The sequence below is a fragment of the Thermobia domestica genome, chromosome 11, assembly GCF_964235325.1.
Source record: "Thermobia domestica chromosome 11, izTheDome1.hap1.1, whole genome shotgun sequence".
NCBI lineage: Eukaryota > Metazoa > Arthropoda > Insecta > Zygentoma > Lepismatidae > Thermobia > Thermobia domestica.
The window spans coordinates 55,114,382-55,130,249 of record NC_137464.1 but is presented as its reverse complement, the minus strand read 5'-3'; the positions used below and the strand labels follow the sequence as shown (position 1 = coordinate 55,130,249).

The following is a 15,868-nucleotide window of genomic DNA, read 5'->3' as shown; positions in this document are numbered from 1 at the left end:
CGTCTATCATTCTGCTTGTGGTTCTGGATAAAGATCACCGACTTCTGTAGTAGAGAACCCAATGTCGAGCTAGCTGCGCGAAGGACAGAGGTTCCTAAAAGTAGCTATACCCCCGGGCCGCTAACGTAACACCACTACAAAGGTCAGGTAAAAGTAGACATTACCAATTGTCCCATACAAAAAGCCCATATTCGTTACGGTCCAAATACTGCTTACGCCACTGATCTTGACACATCGCATCCTGGACCCAGTCTTAGTAAGACTCCACAACCAGCAAATAAAGTTCTACCTTTACTTGCTTGTTATTCTTTTGAGATGGAAGATCAGCAGAAAATTTCTTATGTATAAATCTCGGATTTACATGCTTAAAAAAAAAAAAAAAAAAAAAAAAAAAAATTAGAAGCATCTTATTAATTTTAAATATACTTTACAGAATGAATAACCGCATTACTCTACTAGATTATATTTCTTCAAGCTTTTCAGGTGTCAAACTTCGTCTAGTTTCTGGTAAAGTAAGTTTATAGGCCGAAAATGACAACTGAACATTAACTAACTGCTTAGAGAATGTCTGTACAATGATTCAGAAAGTTTGTACAAATATTAGAATCGTCTGGCAAATATTTACTGATCTCACATATGCTGTTTGACTTGATCTTTGATTTGAGCTAAGCACTTTATCCAACTTCTTCTTCAAATTCTTTTTTTCAGTTTTGCCTGTCGCAGAACTTTAAAGAACGAGCGATTCTTTCCAGAGTGCACCTTGACTTTCCAGACAGTCGGTACATTTTTCAACAATTGTCGAAAAATCTACCCGAGTCATCCTATAAGTAATGTATATTTGCATCGCGTAGGAAAGAATGACAATTTACCTGGAACACTGATGTTAGTCAAGAAAATTGTCTCCATCGGACTTAATTGTCTCTGGTATCTGTCTGTATTCTTTTCAAAGTAATAAATGCTAAAATTAGTTCTAAGACAGAAGAAAATGAAATGAAATCTTTGAGTTATTCGTCCCACGGTTATGCTGTAAACTAGAGAAGACGGTGATTATGAGAAATGAATGAAATGATGAAATGAAAAGAGTGGGAGGAAACGGGAGAACCCCGAGAAAACCCACCCACACGGTTTGTTCCCAACATAGCCCACTTGGCGCAAGCTAAGATCGAACCAGGGACCCCATACATCAGAGGTGAAGTCTTTATTAACAGTTCAATCGCATGTACATTGGACAGTTATGAAAACAATACAAGAACCAACTGATTAAAAAAGCGGGGAAACTGTTAACAAACAAGAAAAGTTTACACAATTGTTATGGAGCTAAGACAAGAAAATAATTTGCAAAGTGTTGTTGTTTATACTTCACATTAATTTTCTGCAAATGATACCGTAAATAAGACAAATACACAGCTACATGATATGGTCGATGTGTGGTTAGCACATAAAGAAGCGTAATGCAATGAGCCAGAATACGCTGTTATTACCACTTAGCCACCGCAGCCTCTAGTTCTAAGACATATACCTTTTTTTGTTTTGAAATAATTTTAAAAATTAAATTATATACTTTTTTTTAGAGACATCGGAGACGAAACGATATGTTTCATAAAACTGTCTTTGTCTCGTCTCCAATTTTAGAAAGCATATCGTTTCCCTTTTGGGACGAGATCTCGTCTTGTACAAATCTTTACAAACAAAGTCAATTTCTATCCAAGGATATTATTAGAATGACGGATGGAAGAATTAGCTTCGAAGGAAGGAATTCATCCAGAGGTCAATGGTTATCTTTAATTCATAGAAGAATGTTATTCATTGTTTTACATTATTTTTAAATTTATTAGAGTGTGCACAATAACTCAGTGAGAAGTGCTTACCTACGATGCGTAAGGGCCGTGGATCGATTCCAGGCCAAGTAAGTTTGTGATGAACAACATCGTCTTCAGGGAGTTCTCAGGGTACTCCAGTCTCCTCCCACACTCTCATTCCACCAATTTTTCCATTAGCATTCACTTCCCTTAATGGTGTCTTCTCGTTTGGCCTATTCCCGTTTCGCTTACAGATCCTGCAGTAATCTATATCATTATCTCAATCTCGTTTCATCTCTAAGTAGAACGGGTATTCCTGTTTCGCCTACGCTCACTTGAGAAGGGATATTTTAGTATTTTAGGGAATTTTCGAGTGTTTGAGGTGGACACAAAATATAAAGATAATGAAAATATTAATTAATACACCAAGTAAATGTAGTCATGCCATTTTCAATCAAATTAAATCTATGGAAATTAATCAGCCTAGTGAATAATAAATTAAAGCAATCAACTCAAATTTTACAGAAAAGAACATTCCAGATTTAACACTGCATAGTAATCCTTTTATTGTCTAAAATTCTCATACTAATTAATAAATGACATTAAAGTGAGGGAAGAAAATAGAACAATTTAATAGTTTCGATATTTGGGTAGTAATGACATGAAGTGCGAACGTGAAATAAAAGCAAGGATAGGAATGGCGAAAGAAGCCTTTAGGAGAAAGAAATCATTATTTTGTGGGACCCTGAATAAAGAGTTGAGTAAAAGACTCACAAAATGCTTCGTGTTTAGTGTTGTTCAGTATGGGGCGGAAACATGGACATTACGTAAAAGTGATGAAAAAACTGAAAGCCTTCGAAATGTGGGTGTGGAGAAGAATGGAAAGAATTAGTTGGATCGAGCGGAAAACGAATGAGAGGGTGTTAGAAATGGTGGGGAAGAAAATAACACTTCTGGATATCATTGAGAAGACGAAGAGAAACTGGTTGGGACATTGCCTAAGAAGAGATTGTATCATGAGGGACGTGCTAGAGGTTATGGTGGCAGGAAAGAGAGGGAGGGCGCGAAGGAGACTATAATTAATGGAAGATATAAAAACAGAGAGATCATACGTGAAAACAAGGAGGTTAGTGGAGGGCAGTGGAGCATGGAAGCTGCGGCAAGTGACCTACCAATAAGGGAAGAATACCTATGATGATATGATGATGATAATATTTTTAAATGTGATTAAGAAACGTTCAAATCCTGTCATTGTCTATTATCACAATATTCACTTTAAACGGTATGCCTTGACTTAAGGATTATCCCGACCCATCCACCCTATAAAACTAATTCCTTCTTATGAGAAATTTGGTGCAGAAAGTAACAATTTAGGCAAAATAAGTTTAAAGAAATTCAGATTTGGAAGGCAATTAGCTTCTATTTCCTAGAGATTTCTAAAATTACAACCACTTATTTACCTTACTGACCAAAGCAATTATTTATTCAAAAAACATAGTTATATAACAGTTTCACCAACTAACGGATTGGCTTCTTGAGACACTATGAAGTAACAAAGGAAATCATCTAAAATAAAAGGACAGCTAAAGGTGCATACCTTACTTGTGATTGACTAACTAACAGCCAATTCCACCAATCACGTATCAGAATTCGTTTACCATTAACAACGAGCCCAAAGAATCCCGATGCCATTTACACCCTTGAGTGGAACTAAGAAATCGTCTCCTTTCTTGATTAACAGGTCGTATAACGTACTTATCGCTTAGCTAATCAAAAATGTAGAAATTTTGAGAACCGTATTGGGAGCGGGAAATATAGAAACATGGAATGGAGTTGTGTTTACTTAATTCAAAAGTGCAGTTTGAAGGAGCGTTGAGTGGAAAAATGTATATATTCGTAAGTTCAAAACGAGGTGGAAAGTTACTTTGTTGTGAAGGTTTTCTATGCCGCAGTAATAGACGTGACAAAGAAAAATCATATTGGAAATGCAGGAAAGATTGAAAAGCGGCAATTGTGGTTGTTTGTGAAGAGATAGTGTCAAAATTGGGTGTACATACTCACAGGGGAGCCCGAAGAAAATTTTCTAGGGGGCATCTCCATAGTTGGTATATTACCCTAGTATTTCTGGAATTTAATATACGTGGTTTGCAATATTACTTACACATTTTCGTGAGCCAGTGAGGGGCCGGGCCCCACCCTGCTATCCCCTTCGGGCGCCCATTCATACACATGAACCAGGAGAAACGAAGACGTTTGATAGATGAAATGAAGAAAAAAGTACAGTACCTAACATATTATAAAGGTTATATTGTAATACATACAAGTCTCATGTGAATTATATTTGTAAGTTCTATGCGAATCCTAAGAATCGTCGTTCTTTGCTACAAGTGTAGAACCACTTTACCTACTAAATCTGCTTTTGTTTACTTTGATATGTGGATTTTAATGAATGCTTTTACAATGACTACATTTAAGTAGTTAAAAATAATCTGAAAAGTAAATTTAACGTTTTCAAGGACAGACATTTTTAAAAAAGAACATTTTTTAAATTGCGACTTTTGGAACCATTATTAGCTCACGCACTTGGCTAGAATCACAGTCAAACATGTCAGAGCTGTTGCTGACGTTGAGAAATTTATTCATAAAACTTTGTAAAAGAAATCCCTCAGACAATAAATATCCCTCGTCGAGTAAGTTTAGGCGAAACGGGAATAGGCCAAACGAGCACGAACCCCCTTAATCGTCCGCGCTCATTTAGCCTAAAGGGCATACTCTTGAAACGTTAAACTGAAAGATTTCAATTCATTTCATTTTTTGTTATTGAATATCTATCCGGCGTTAGCAATTTTAATCCAAATAAATAGATTAGTTGTGTTGTGAGAAACATCCTTTATGCTGCTTGATGCTTATTTCTTACAACAAAATGAACCTAATTTCTCACCCATATTTGTCAAAACTCAAAATATGGCAACGCTACATCAGATGTTATGCGCTTGTGGTATATTTTATATATAGGATGACCCAATAAAATATCCCACATTATAAAAACTAATAATAGAAAACAGTATTGCAGGTAGAAATTTGTTTATTCAAAAATATAAACTGGCGTTGCAAACATTTTGGGTGAAAGTGAAGGTTTTCTTATAAAATTCTTCTTACTTTCTCCCTAGGCAGCCCTACAGCTACAGCATGGTTCCTTGCAAAACGTTTTGGAGATTGTAAAACAGACTGTCTTGTTATTTTCAATACTCTGAGGCATACGAGCACTTTTAGATCGGCCTGATGATTATTTTTTTAATGCTGAACCCATTGGTTGGAAATTCTCGACCCACTCAAGATTGTCTTCTGATAATAAGGTTTTCATTAAATCGAATAGCGGACTTCAAGCAAAAAATACATACTTTGGGCTATAATCATAGAACAGCTGCTTACGAAAAATATTTCGGCTGACTATGTCCAATGAGCTTCTTACCAAACCATAAAGAGGACTGAAAGTGGGAGGAGAGTGGTGTACGGCTACTAACTCCCCACTTCTCTCTTCCCTCCACTGACTGCGCTAAAGTCAATCGAAAAGTGAGACGTTTTTTTTGGGTATTATTGATACTAAATGTACTATATTAGTTGTGCCATTTCAAAACCAACAGAACACAGTAATTCGAATGAAAATAAAGTAATTAGCAACTATTTTCAGTACCATTTTACACTTTTGAAGAAACAAGTTTCTATCTGCAATACCTTTTAGTTTTACTAGCCTTTAAAATGTCAGAGATTTCGTTGGGTCATCCTGTTGCACGAGCGCATACTTTCATCACTTTGTGCTCTAGAGGATTGCATTCAGGGACCTACCAGCAATCCTTACAAGAGAGTGATGATATTAAATTTAATTATTCGTTTTGACTGACATAAGCAAATTACTGTGAATCAGTTCTATTTGTAGAAATTATCTACCGCATTGTTTGTTTATACGTTCTTCATTTGAATTTTTCTTTGAAACATTAATGACAAGGACACCAATCGTACGAATTCATCCAATCTGGATTAAACTTGGTTTCAGTGGCGTATTTACGATTTTGTTTCGGGAGGGGCTTTGCTAACTTTAGGGGGGAGGTGCTTTGCCTGAAAATTCTGCAAGATATTTCATATACTTGATTATAGTAAGTAAGATTTCGGGGGGATTAAGCCCGGAAGCCGCCCCTAAATACGCCACTGCTTGGTTTGGTTATAGCCCTTGAAGCGCTTAGTGTGCATATGAAAATATTATGGCATGTGCAGGTATTTCGAATTATCATGTATTAGAGATTTAAACATAGTGAAATATTTACAAGACAATTTTAAATTAAGTTTTATTGTAAAAATCAATAAAAGAGACTTTTTCGGTCCCCCATGATCAAGGAACATATACTCGATATTATAATGTTTTTCTTATAATACTTTCCTATTTGTTAAAGTCTAATCTTAACAATTCAAATTTCACATACTTCTGTATACAACTGGAGCTCTCAAATTTTTTTACAGGCACATAAACTCAATATCAATGCAATATTTTTTATATATAATTTTCACTGTAGTATATCGTTTTAGTGTATTAGTAATTCAAATATAAGGCCGATGCATAAGTTCGTGCGGGTTTCTTTTCGGTTTGCAACAATGCGGCGTGAAGCCACTATTTATCGTTATTCCGTTGTTTTACCGTAGTTCGGAGTTTGTGTGTTGTGAAACACAGGTTTTTCTTGATTGTAAATGTATTATTGTATATATTTTAGACAAACTAACATGGAATGTCAAGTTGAGAAAAGTGATCATTTCCGTCACATTTTACTCGTCGAGTTTAACTAAGAATCCAGTGCATCAGAAGCTCCGAGAACAATTTGTGCAGTGTACGGGAATGAAGCAGTTGCTGGAAGAACAGCACTAAAAAGCTTATCTTGACCAATGGATTTCTTCCAGTCAAAACCAAAACAGTTCTACAGGCAAGGCATTGAACTGCTACCTGAACGTTGGTCATAGATAGTGGAGGTGAATACATCACTGAGTGATTGTGAGTTAATGTGATTGACAGTAAAATGTATGCAATGTATTGTTACACTCGTAGAATATGTTAATGTTATGTCTATGTTGTATTTGTAATTGAATTAACAGAATAGCAGAGTAAATATAAAATATAAGAACCGCACGAACTTACGCATCAACCCAATAATTATGTTTCGAAAATAATAATAGATCGAATGCTGATTATGCAACCCAACTACTCGCAAGTTTGGTTGATTAAAAATAACTACGCTTTCTGTTGACTTCGTATTAACAAGTTTGAGCAATTTTCTTTTTGTAAAAAGAGAAAAGTTAATCGAAATCTTTTAATTTAATATCTCAGTGAGATGATTAAGGCTTATGAATGATGATGGAATAATGGTTGGAATGAGAATGTAGGAGGAAACGGAAATGCTCTGAGAAAACCCACGGACACCATGGTGTCCACCACAAACTTACTTGGCCGGGGATTAAACTAGGGTGCCCACTAGTGTTGTAAAAGAACGGTTTTTTTTTTCTGTGAAGTTTTTTTTCAATAAAAAACATCGTTCTTTTTCATGTTTTTTTTTCAAATGTCTGTTTTTTTTCTGTCAACTATTATTTATTGATTTACGTTACAGATTATTGAAATAATCAACAGAACTTGAGTCGAAGCCCTCGTAACTTACAAATCTTTTGTTTCTTTCTACCTATATACTAGCAAAATTGTGTGATTATTCCTTTCGGCCCCAGGTCATTTTTGGCGTTTTCCTACATTTCCAGTTAGTGACTTATTGCTCAAAAACCATTCATTCCATTGATATGGTTAAGGCCTTGTTTTTTAGAAAATGGATGTGACTATTTTTTGGTGTAAGTTGCATTGCAGTGTTGCCAATGGGTGGGAAATTATTGAGGGAAATGTAGGGGTGAAAATTTACAAAAAATTCCCTAACCGAATTTCAAAATTTTTTGTATCTAGTACCACTCCTGCTATATGGGTTCAAATCACCTAAAAGAATCTTTGGTGTGAAATCCTGAAGTCGCTTGCTTCCATCCAAAGAGGGAAAGAAAAAATTATGTCATACACATGAAATTTTGACACTTTTTACGCCTTACAAGCAAAAATTAAATATGCCGGGCCTACAGCTTCTCTAATTATCCTATTGAAACTGTTTATGGTGCGTTCTGTAGGGCAAAAAGGAAGCTTTCAGGTAGTGGTACGTTTGTTTCAATGTAGCCAGTAAGAGGTTAATAATAGAGGGGAAAAGGGAAATTTTCCGAATTTTTCACCTAAAAGCGAGAATTAATTGTTTTCGCTGGAAACACTGCCATCAGACAGACGAAAACTATCTGAAAATAAACCTTAGTACACCAAGAATATATCCTACAACTATCATGGCGATTTATAACAAAGTAAGCATGAAATTTAAAAAAATCTCATTCTACCTCAGAAATTCACCATTTTCTTACCATTTACAGAACATGGTTTATTATAAACCTCAACTGTACTTTTCCAAATTATTCTAGTGAAACTTTTTATGGTGCGCTGTGTAGGCTAAGGATGAGGCTGTTAGACACTGTTACGTTTGTTCGAATGTAGCCAACAAGAAGGAAATAATAGAAATAAAAAAGGGATTTTTTTTTCAAAATTTGCCCCTAAAATCTGGAATTAAAATTTTCTGTAGCTGGCAACACTACTATCAGATACACACAAACTATCTTAAAATAAGCTTTGGTATCCCTCTAATATATCCTACAAGTATTGTGACGATATCTAATAAAGTAAGCATGTCAATAAAAAAAATCTCATTCTACCTTTAAAATAATCACAGTTATCTTCCCAATTAGAGAGCAAGGTCTACTGTAAACCTCAACTGTACTTCCCCTAATTATCCTATTGAAACTTTCTATAGTGCGTTGTGTAGAGAAAAGACGCGACTTCCAGATACTGGTACGTTTGGTCCGATATAGCCAACAAGAGGGAAATAATAGAGACAAAACAGATATTTTTTCCAAAATTTCCCCCTAAAATCTGGAATTAAAATTTTCTGTAGCTAGTAACACTGCTACCAGACAGACGTAAACTGTCTTAAATTAAACATTGATACACCACTAATATATCCTACAAGTACTATGACGATATTTAAGGAACAAAACTTCTAATTATCAAAAATATATTACGGTAAACAGAAAAGAAGGGAAAAACTAGAAAAATCAAGGTTAGAACCTAAATACGAATTTTTCGTGCGTTCCCTAATTACCCCATTGTAACGATCTGAACTTACGTTTGTTAAGTAAGGACAAATGTTCAATTGGCGTAAGTTGACTTGCACTCGGACGTGTAGGTACGGATTTATAAACAAAAATTTCTAATTTTTTGCCCAAATTTAGGAAAATGTTAATTTCCCTAATTGGCAGCACTGCGCGCAGGCCCGTCCAATTGATGTCAACAGTTAGGTATCCACCCGAGGTATCTACCTGGCAAGTCTTAAGGAGGTCTTTCTACAACGAAGGAAGCTACAGGGAAAAAAGTAGTAAAGGAAATTCGAAATCAGAAAATTCTCGAATTTTTGACTGGGGTGAAATTTGAGAAGGAAATTCGACACCAGAAGAAAAAATTAATATGATAAACTATAGTCCAACCAAAATTTGGAAGAATAATATCCCGATATCTTAATTAGTGTCCACACAGGAGTGGATTAAACAAATGACACACCCGTGTGTGCCACCTGGGCCACCGAGTATACATTTGATTACATTTTTCTGACTACTAACTCGTGTTGTTGTTGTAGTTATAGTCTTGACTAATAATAATATCGTTGTTGTAAACAATAACTTTATAAGGAAAATTTTCTCTCCTTTTTACATCTCAGTTCCAACACTGTTGATGAGAAATGCAGGGCGTTTCAAAATGAATTTTGGGGTTTTAAGTCTTCGTAGAGAATGGGGAATGGCGGAAGCTTCATAACGAGGAACTACATAGTTTATACGGTTTACCCAACATTGTTAGGGTCGTCAAGTCTAGGAGGCTTAGGTGGGCAGGTCATGTAGCTAGAATGGAAGAAAGTAGAAACGCTTTCAAAGTCTTGACTGGTAGACCCATAGGAAAACGACCATTAGGAAGACCTAGGCGCAGATGGGAGGATAATATTAAGATGGATCTCGCAGAGATAGGAATACAAAGTAGAAACTGGATCCAATTAGCTAAGGATAGAAGTCAGTGGAGAGCTTTTGAGAACGCGGCTCTGAACCTCCGGGTTCCATAGGCCATAGAGTTAGTTAGTTAGTACTTATTACCTATTACGTACAATTATAAGCAATGCATCAAGTAAAAAAGCACCTCAACAGTCTTTGCTACAAGTGTTCAATGTGAGATTCAGTCGTCACTCGGCACACATCTAGTCGATAGGCGAGAAAGGCCCATAAACTTTCCGCCATATGGCACAAAACACATTCAATTTAGGGGAGTCTCGTTTCAACTGTACCATCTCCTGAGGATTTGCTGACGGCCAGATACAAACATTATGAGTGTTCACATTAGCTCTTAGGTGAAATGTCGATTTATCACTGAAGACGACACGATCCAGAAAATTTTCATTGTTATGGAGCAATATTTCACTTGCGAAATTGGCAGTAAACCGTAGTCCGTAGGCTTTAGACCTGTAGCAACTGCAAACGACAAAGACGGAGTTGCAAGCGTCTCCTTAATATTCTTCACAGAGACGGTTGCTCTGTACAGATTCAGTTTTTATTAAAACACAAACAGCCTTCTGCTCTCTAGTCTCCATCTTTGCTACTAGCTCTTTCTAACGGCAGACAGAGGAAACAATGCATGCGCAACGCACGTATGTGCATGCGTGCGTACAAAACTGTTTGAGTTACTCTTTTATTTGACAATATTTATAATTATAAGTTAATTGTAATAGATATTGCAAAGTTTCAAAACCCTAATATTAATTTTGAAACAGCCTGCATTACTTCAAATTGTGTCATCCTACATTCATGTCTTTTATATACATATCATCAGGGCGGTCCTAGTCAATTTGTCGCCCCATGCAATGGCGTAATTTGCCGCCTCCCCATTTCTCCAGAAAGAACAAATCTTAAAAGTCATGATTTTAAGTATGCTACTCCAGTATGAACAACAAAGGTGAGGGTAAATGCAATTGCACTCAGAAAGGCTTAAATACTTACTAAAAATGCAATCCCGTTGTGTGCGTGTGTGTTAATATTAATCTATTATGTTAGTGAAAGATAAAGCAAACACACCTAGAGAGGAAAGATGGTAATCCTTTTTATAGAATTCACTATTGAGCTTCAATCTCAATGTATCAGTTTGCAATTCCAGTGCAACTAGCTCCTTTATCTTTATTTCTTGATTTCTCTTCTATATCTGTTAACATTTTTTTTTTAAAAAAACTTGTTTCTATCTTCAATGATAAGGAACTTGTTTCTGACAAAATCAAGACTAGTTGTCTGTGATAACTTACTAAACTGTGATAACTGTGAAAACTGTGATAACTTACTAAATGGAACAGATATTCACTACTATTCGAGAATTGAATTCCTGCATTTGGCAACAATCAAGCAATTTGTGCTCGGATTTATTCGACCATTTGCTTTAGCATTGTCCATGTGGCCTTAAACTAATGCAACCTAAACATAATTTATGAATGTAGTATTCAAATAGAAGGTCAGCTTAGTAAATGTAACTACCATCATCATTAAGTCTGTTTTCAACAAGAAATATTTAATTTAAATAATATACTTATGACAGATTTTGCCGGACCATCCAAACTTGCCGCTCCACGCAAATGTACGTGTTGCATATATGGTAGAGCCGGCTCTGCATATCATAGACCTATATATCTAGTCGACAAATTATTTATATATGACATTTAGAAAAATGCTATTAGGCAAATGAGTATTAGTTTTTACCTTTAGACAAGTTATTTGAATTTTATACTGTTCGTGACATTATTTTCGTACTTATTAAAGGCCTACTTTCACGAAAAACAAAATTTCATTTCTACTTTTATTTCTTAGTTGATATTGATGAAAACTGCTGAAACCCGAATTGTTAATAGGTATGGTATTCATGTAAATTGTAAAATATTTGTAGCGTATCAGTATCTAGCGTTTAATTTATGTTCCATTTTACAGTGATTACACCTACATAAAAATATTTCATACTTAAATAGACGTAAGATGCATTACAAATGACTATTTGAAAAAAAAAAAAACGAAATTTAGAAAAAAACGAGACTCAATGTTTTTTTCTAAAAAAACGTACATTTCTGAAAAAATACGAAAGTTTTTTTTTATTTACAACACTAGTGCCCACACACTAAAGGTAAGCGCTCAACCACTGAACCGCCATGCCTCCCTTTGTAATAAGACAAAAGATTATTGTCTTATTGCCTTCCACAATGCTGTTAAACACATTGTACAGAAACAAAAAGTAAATAATAATAATAATAATAATAATAATAATAATAATAATAATAATAATAATAATAACAGGTAAATAAAACCGTTTAAAAACAATGCTTTTATACAATCCATTAAACAGCAGAAAACAATTTCTTAGTAGTGTAATTCAGAAATATTGGCTTATTAACACATGTTTAGGCAAGATGCAGAGGAAATAATAAATTCAAGAAATAGAGCCAGTACCAGAAACTCTGGACGCGGGTGAAGTACTTCCCTAATATCTATATCTATATCTATATCTATATCTATATCTATATCTATATCTATATCTATATCTATATCTATATCTATATCTATATCTATGTCAATGTCTATATCTATATTTATATGTCTATGTCTATGTCTATATCTATGTCTATATCTATATCTATATCTATATCTATATCTATATCTATATCTGTATCTGTATCTATATCTATATCTATTTCTATATCTATATCTGTATCTATATGTATATCTATATCTATATCTATATCTACAGTATATCTCTAGTTTACGCCGTGGCTCAGTGCTAGAGCGTTTACCTCTGGCACATGTGGACTCTGGTTCGATTCCCGGCTAAGCAAGTTTGTGATAGACAACATCTTGTCCGTGGGTTTTTTTCGGGTACTCCTGTTTCCTCATTTTACAGATTCTTCCAGCATCATTGACTTGCTTCAATCATCCTAAAGGGCATATTCATAGGGTGTTAAACGGAAAGATTTCATTTCGTTTTTATATCTATTTATATTAATATATATATATATATAAAATATATAACAATATATAAACTTTAGCCCTCACCCTTAGAAAGAGTCTAATCTTTGTTTGACTTAACCATATTTCATTTTACCCCACTTCCTAAAAGTAAATAAATAAGAATTTCTTGTCTTCAGTGCATTTTTCTAACTTTTGTTAATAAGGCAATAACATTGGCCTACCTCAACAAAAGCCATAATCTCTTTTCTAGCACATTTTTATAAAAGCATCATGTTCAAACTTTTTTTATTCTTTCGGTATATTATTCTAGTTTCAACGGTGACAGGCATCAAACCTGCAACCTATCCAACACAGGTAAGCGCTATTCCACAGAGTCAAAATACACAGCTATGTTAGAACTCAAATAAAACAAAATAAATGAAGAGTAGACATTTTTGAAAATGTTGTGGAGCCTTGCTTGTCTCTGAGATGTTTTTAAAATTGAATCCAAGGTAAGAATCCTCATATTTCAGCTCTCTTTATATTGACAGAACTTTTTCTTGAGATAGAAGGCGTTCTCACGCGTGGTTTTACGTGAATTTCTGAGGGTTTCTTTTTTTTTTTCGGTATACTTACACGCGCTTCAGTATGTCAAAGTGTCTGTGTATATATGTGTGTGTGTGTGCGTATCTGTGATGAGTAGGTGTATGCGTTACGTTGCGTGCATGTGTTGGTGTTCGCGTATTGCGTGAATCCACTGGTCCATAAAGCGATTGTGCTGCCGCAGCGGAGGAAAATCAGAAAATGTTTGTGTGTGGTGCTGGTGCTGCTACTGCTCCGGCCGCTTGGAGTCGCTAGTGTTTCTGCGTTTCACAGTCTGACCGAGTCCTGGGACGCGTACGGAGCTCGAAGCGGTAGTAGCTAACCCGTAATCTCGTAGACATGGTAAACGACCGCTTGAGAAGTCTACTATTTTACCTACCTGGCACTACTACTATTACTACCATTACGCTCGGGGTCTTCCCGCCACAATAATAAAAAAAATAATATGAGTGACGCATTTATTATACACCAAGACTACAACTAAAAAAAATTCAAGTGTGAAAAATTGAAATACGACAAAAATTCAAACGTTAAAAAAAGTGTATATTTTAATTTCGCGTGATTTTAAAAGTGAAGCGAAAAAAAGTTTGACAAGTGGTATAAGTTAACGAAAGGATTACTTTCAGCAAACGGAAGTAACGAAACAATACCTAAAAAGGACATAAATACATTATTATGTTATTCTTACAATTTTATGAATTATTTATTTTATATCTGTTTTGTTAATTGTATTTTATAATTATTAATAGTAATAATAATAATAATTTAAACGCAGTATTCTTCAACAGTATTTTAAACAATATTTTTGTTTATTTATTTCAATTTTAAATAATAAAAGTTTGATTTTTTAATTATAATTATTTTATTTATTTTTTGTTTCCTTTTTTTGGAATATATTATTTATTGCATGTATCTCAGGAAGACGAAACAATACAGTGATTTTTTTTCTTAACGTGTTGTGTACACAGAAGATTTTTTTTTATTGTGGACAAAAAAAATGCTTCACATGTGTTAAAAGAAAAGGCTGAAAAAGAGTGATGAGTGTGTAATATGTGTTGTTATTACTACTACTACTACTACTACTAGCATAATCATCATTTATATTGTTTCTTTGTTGTTATTATTGATATTGTTGTTAATCTGCTTTTGAAAAAAAAAATCTGTTGAAGATTCATCGTTCGGTGAAAATTTTTTCCTCGATATGTGGACTAGTGCAAATGTCAGGATTTTCTTTAGAACATATCTCCATGTGATTTTACTACACGTCGTTATCCTGATGCATCAGGTGAACTGTGGTGTAAAAAGTAAGTAGACATAAAAAAAAAGCAGCTCTCAACTTTTACTACTATTCATGTAATTTAATTTTTTTAGAACGTATTTTGAAACCTACAGTAAATTTCAGTTTTAATATTTTGACACGTTTAATTTAATTGCAACTTGCGACATCTAGTCCGATGAATTCATCTTAAATCCAAACTTGATTGTTTTTAAAAAGTGATACCAAGCATATAATTTTGGTGCGGAAGCCCCGGTTCGATTCCAGGCGGGAGGTTCCGCTCCAGGTAGTTCGGATCCAACGTTAAGCTATAGGTCCACGTATCGAATAGCCCCGTTGCCAAAGAGGACGCAAAGCTCAAATCAAATAATAATAATAATAAAAAGAAACAATTATATAGTTACGATTCAAATATTAACATCTAGTAATATTTTAATATCGTGTCTTAGTGAACCAAGAAGATATTTGAATTTACAATATCCCGAATTTGAATTGCAGCTACAGCACATAATCCCGTAGGCAGAGACGTAATTACTCTTCTGAAAGAAGAATAGTTGCGCAACACAAATACTAAACTAACTATGTCTGTACGGTTCTTGTGTGTTATGTTCAATATTTCTTTCCTATATTAAAACTAAAGACTACAAAATGCATCATTGTAACACTATGTTTCTTCTCAAAGTAGTCAAATGTTATCCTCGGATTTGGAAGAGGCTGTTTGAGCCATCTAATTCTACTAATCTCATAGAATCTCCACTTGATCAAGTGGCTAACACTCTTGACTTCGGTTCGCGTGGTCCTTAGTTTGAGTCCCGGTAGGGGAAGAGTTGAATGACCAAAGTAGTTCGGATTCAATTGTAATCCATAGTTCCACGTCTCCTTTAGCCTAGCAGGCATAACCGTGGGATGTTAAACTAAATCAAACCAAAATCTACTGATCTCACATTAGATTTCAAGGCGTTTAGAGAAGAGTTTAACCCAGAACCTGAGAAGTTTCCTTTTGAATTGCACT

The 15,868-nt window shown here is 34.7% G+C and overlaps 1 protein-coding gene and 1 long non-coding RNA gene across 2 annotated transcripts in view; one reads left to right on the top strand and one right to left on the bottom strand.

Moving 5' to 3' along the window:
- LOC145664073 (uncharacterized) overlaps nt 1-15,868 on the bottom strand; it is a 249,632-nt gene that overhangs the window by 148,468 nt on the left and 85,296 nt on the right. The window lies entirely within an intron of this gene.
- Nucleotides 13,844-15,868, top strand: part of side-VII (sidestep VII transmembrane protein) — a gene marked incomplete in the record, with an annotated part of 1,416,899 nt that continues 1,414,874 nt past the window's right edge. Inside the window, 1 exon segment of the mRNA XM_081730413.1 lies at nt 13,844-14,884. Within this exon segment, the coding sequence (XP_081586539.1) occupies nt 14,782-14,884 (103 nt within the window).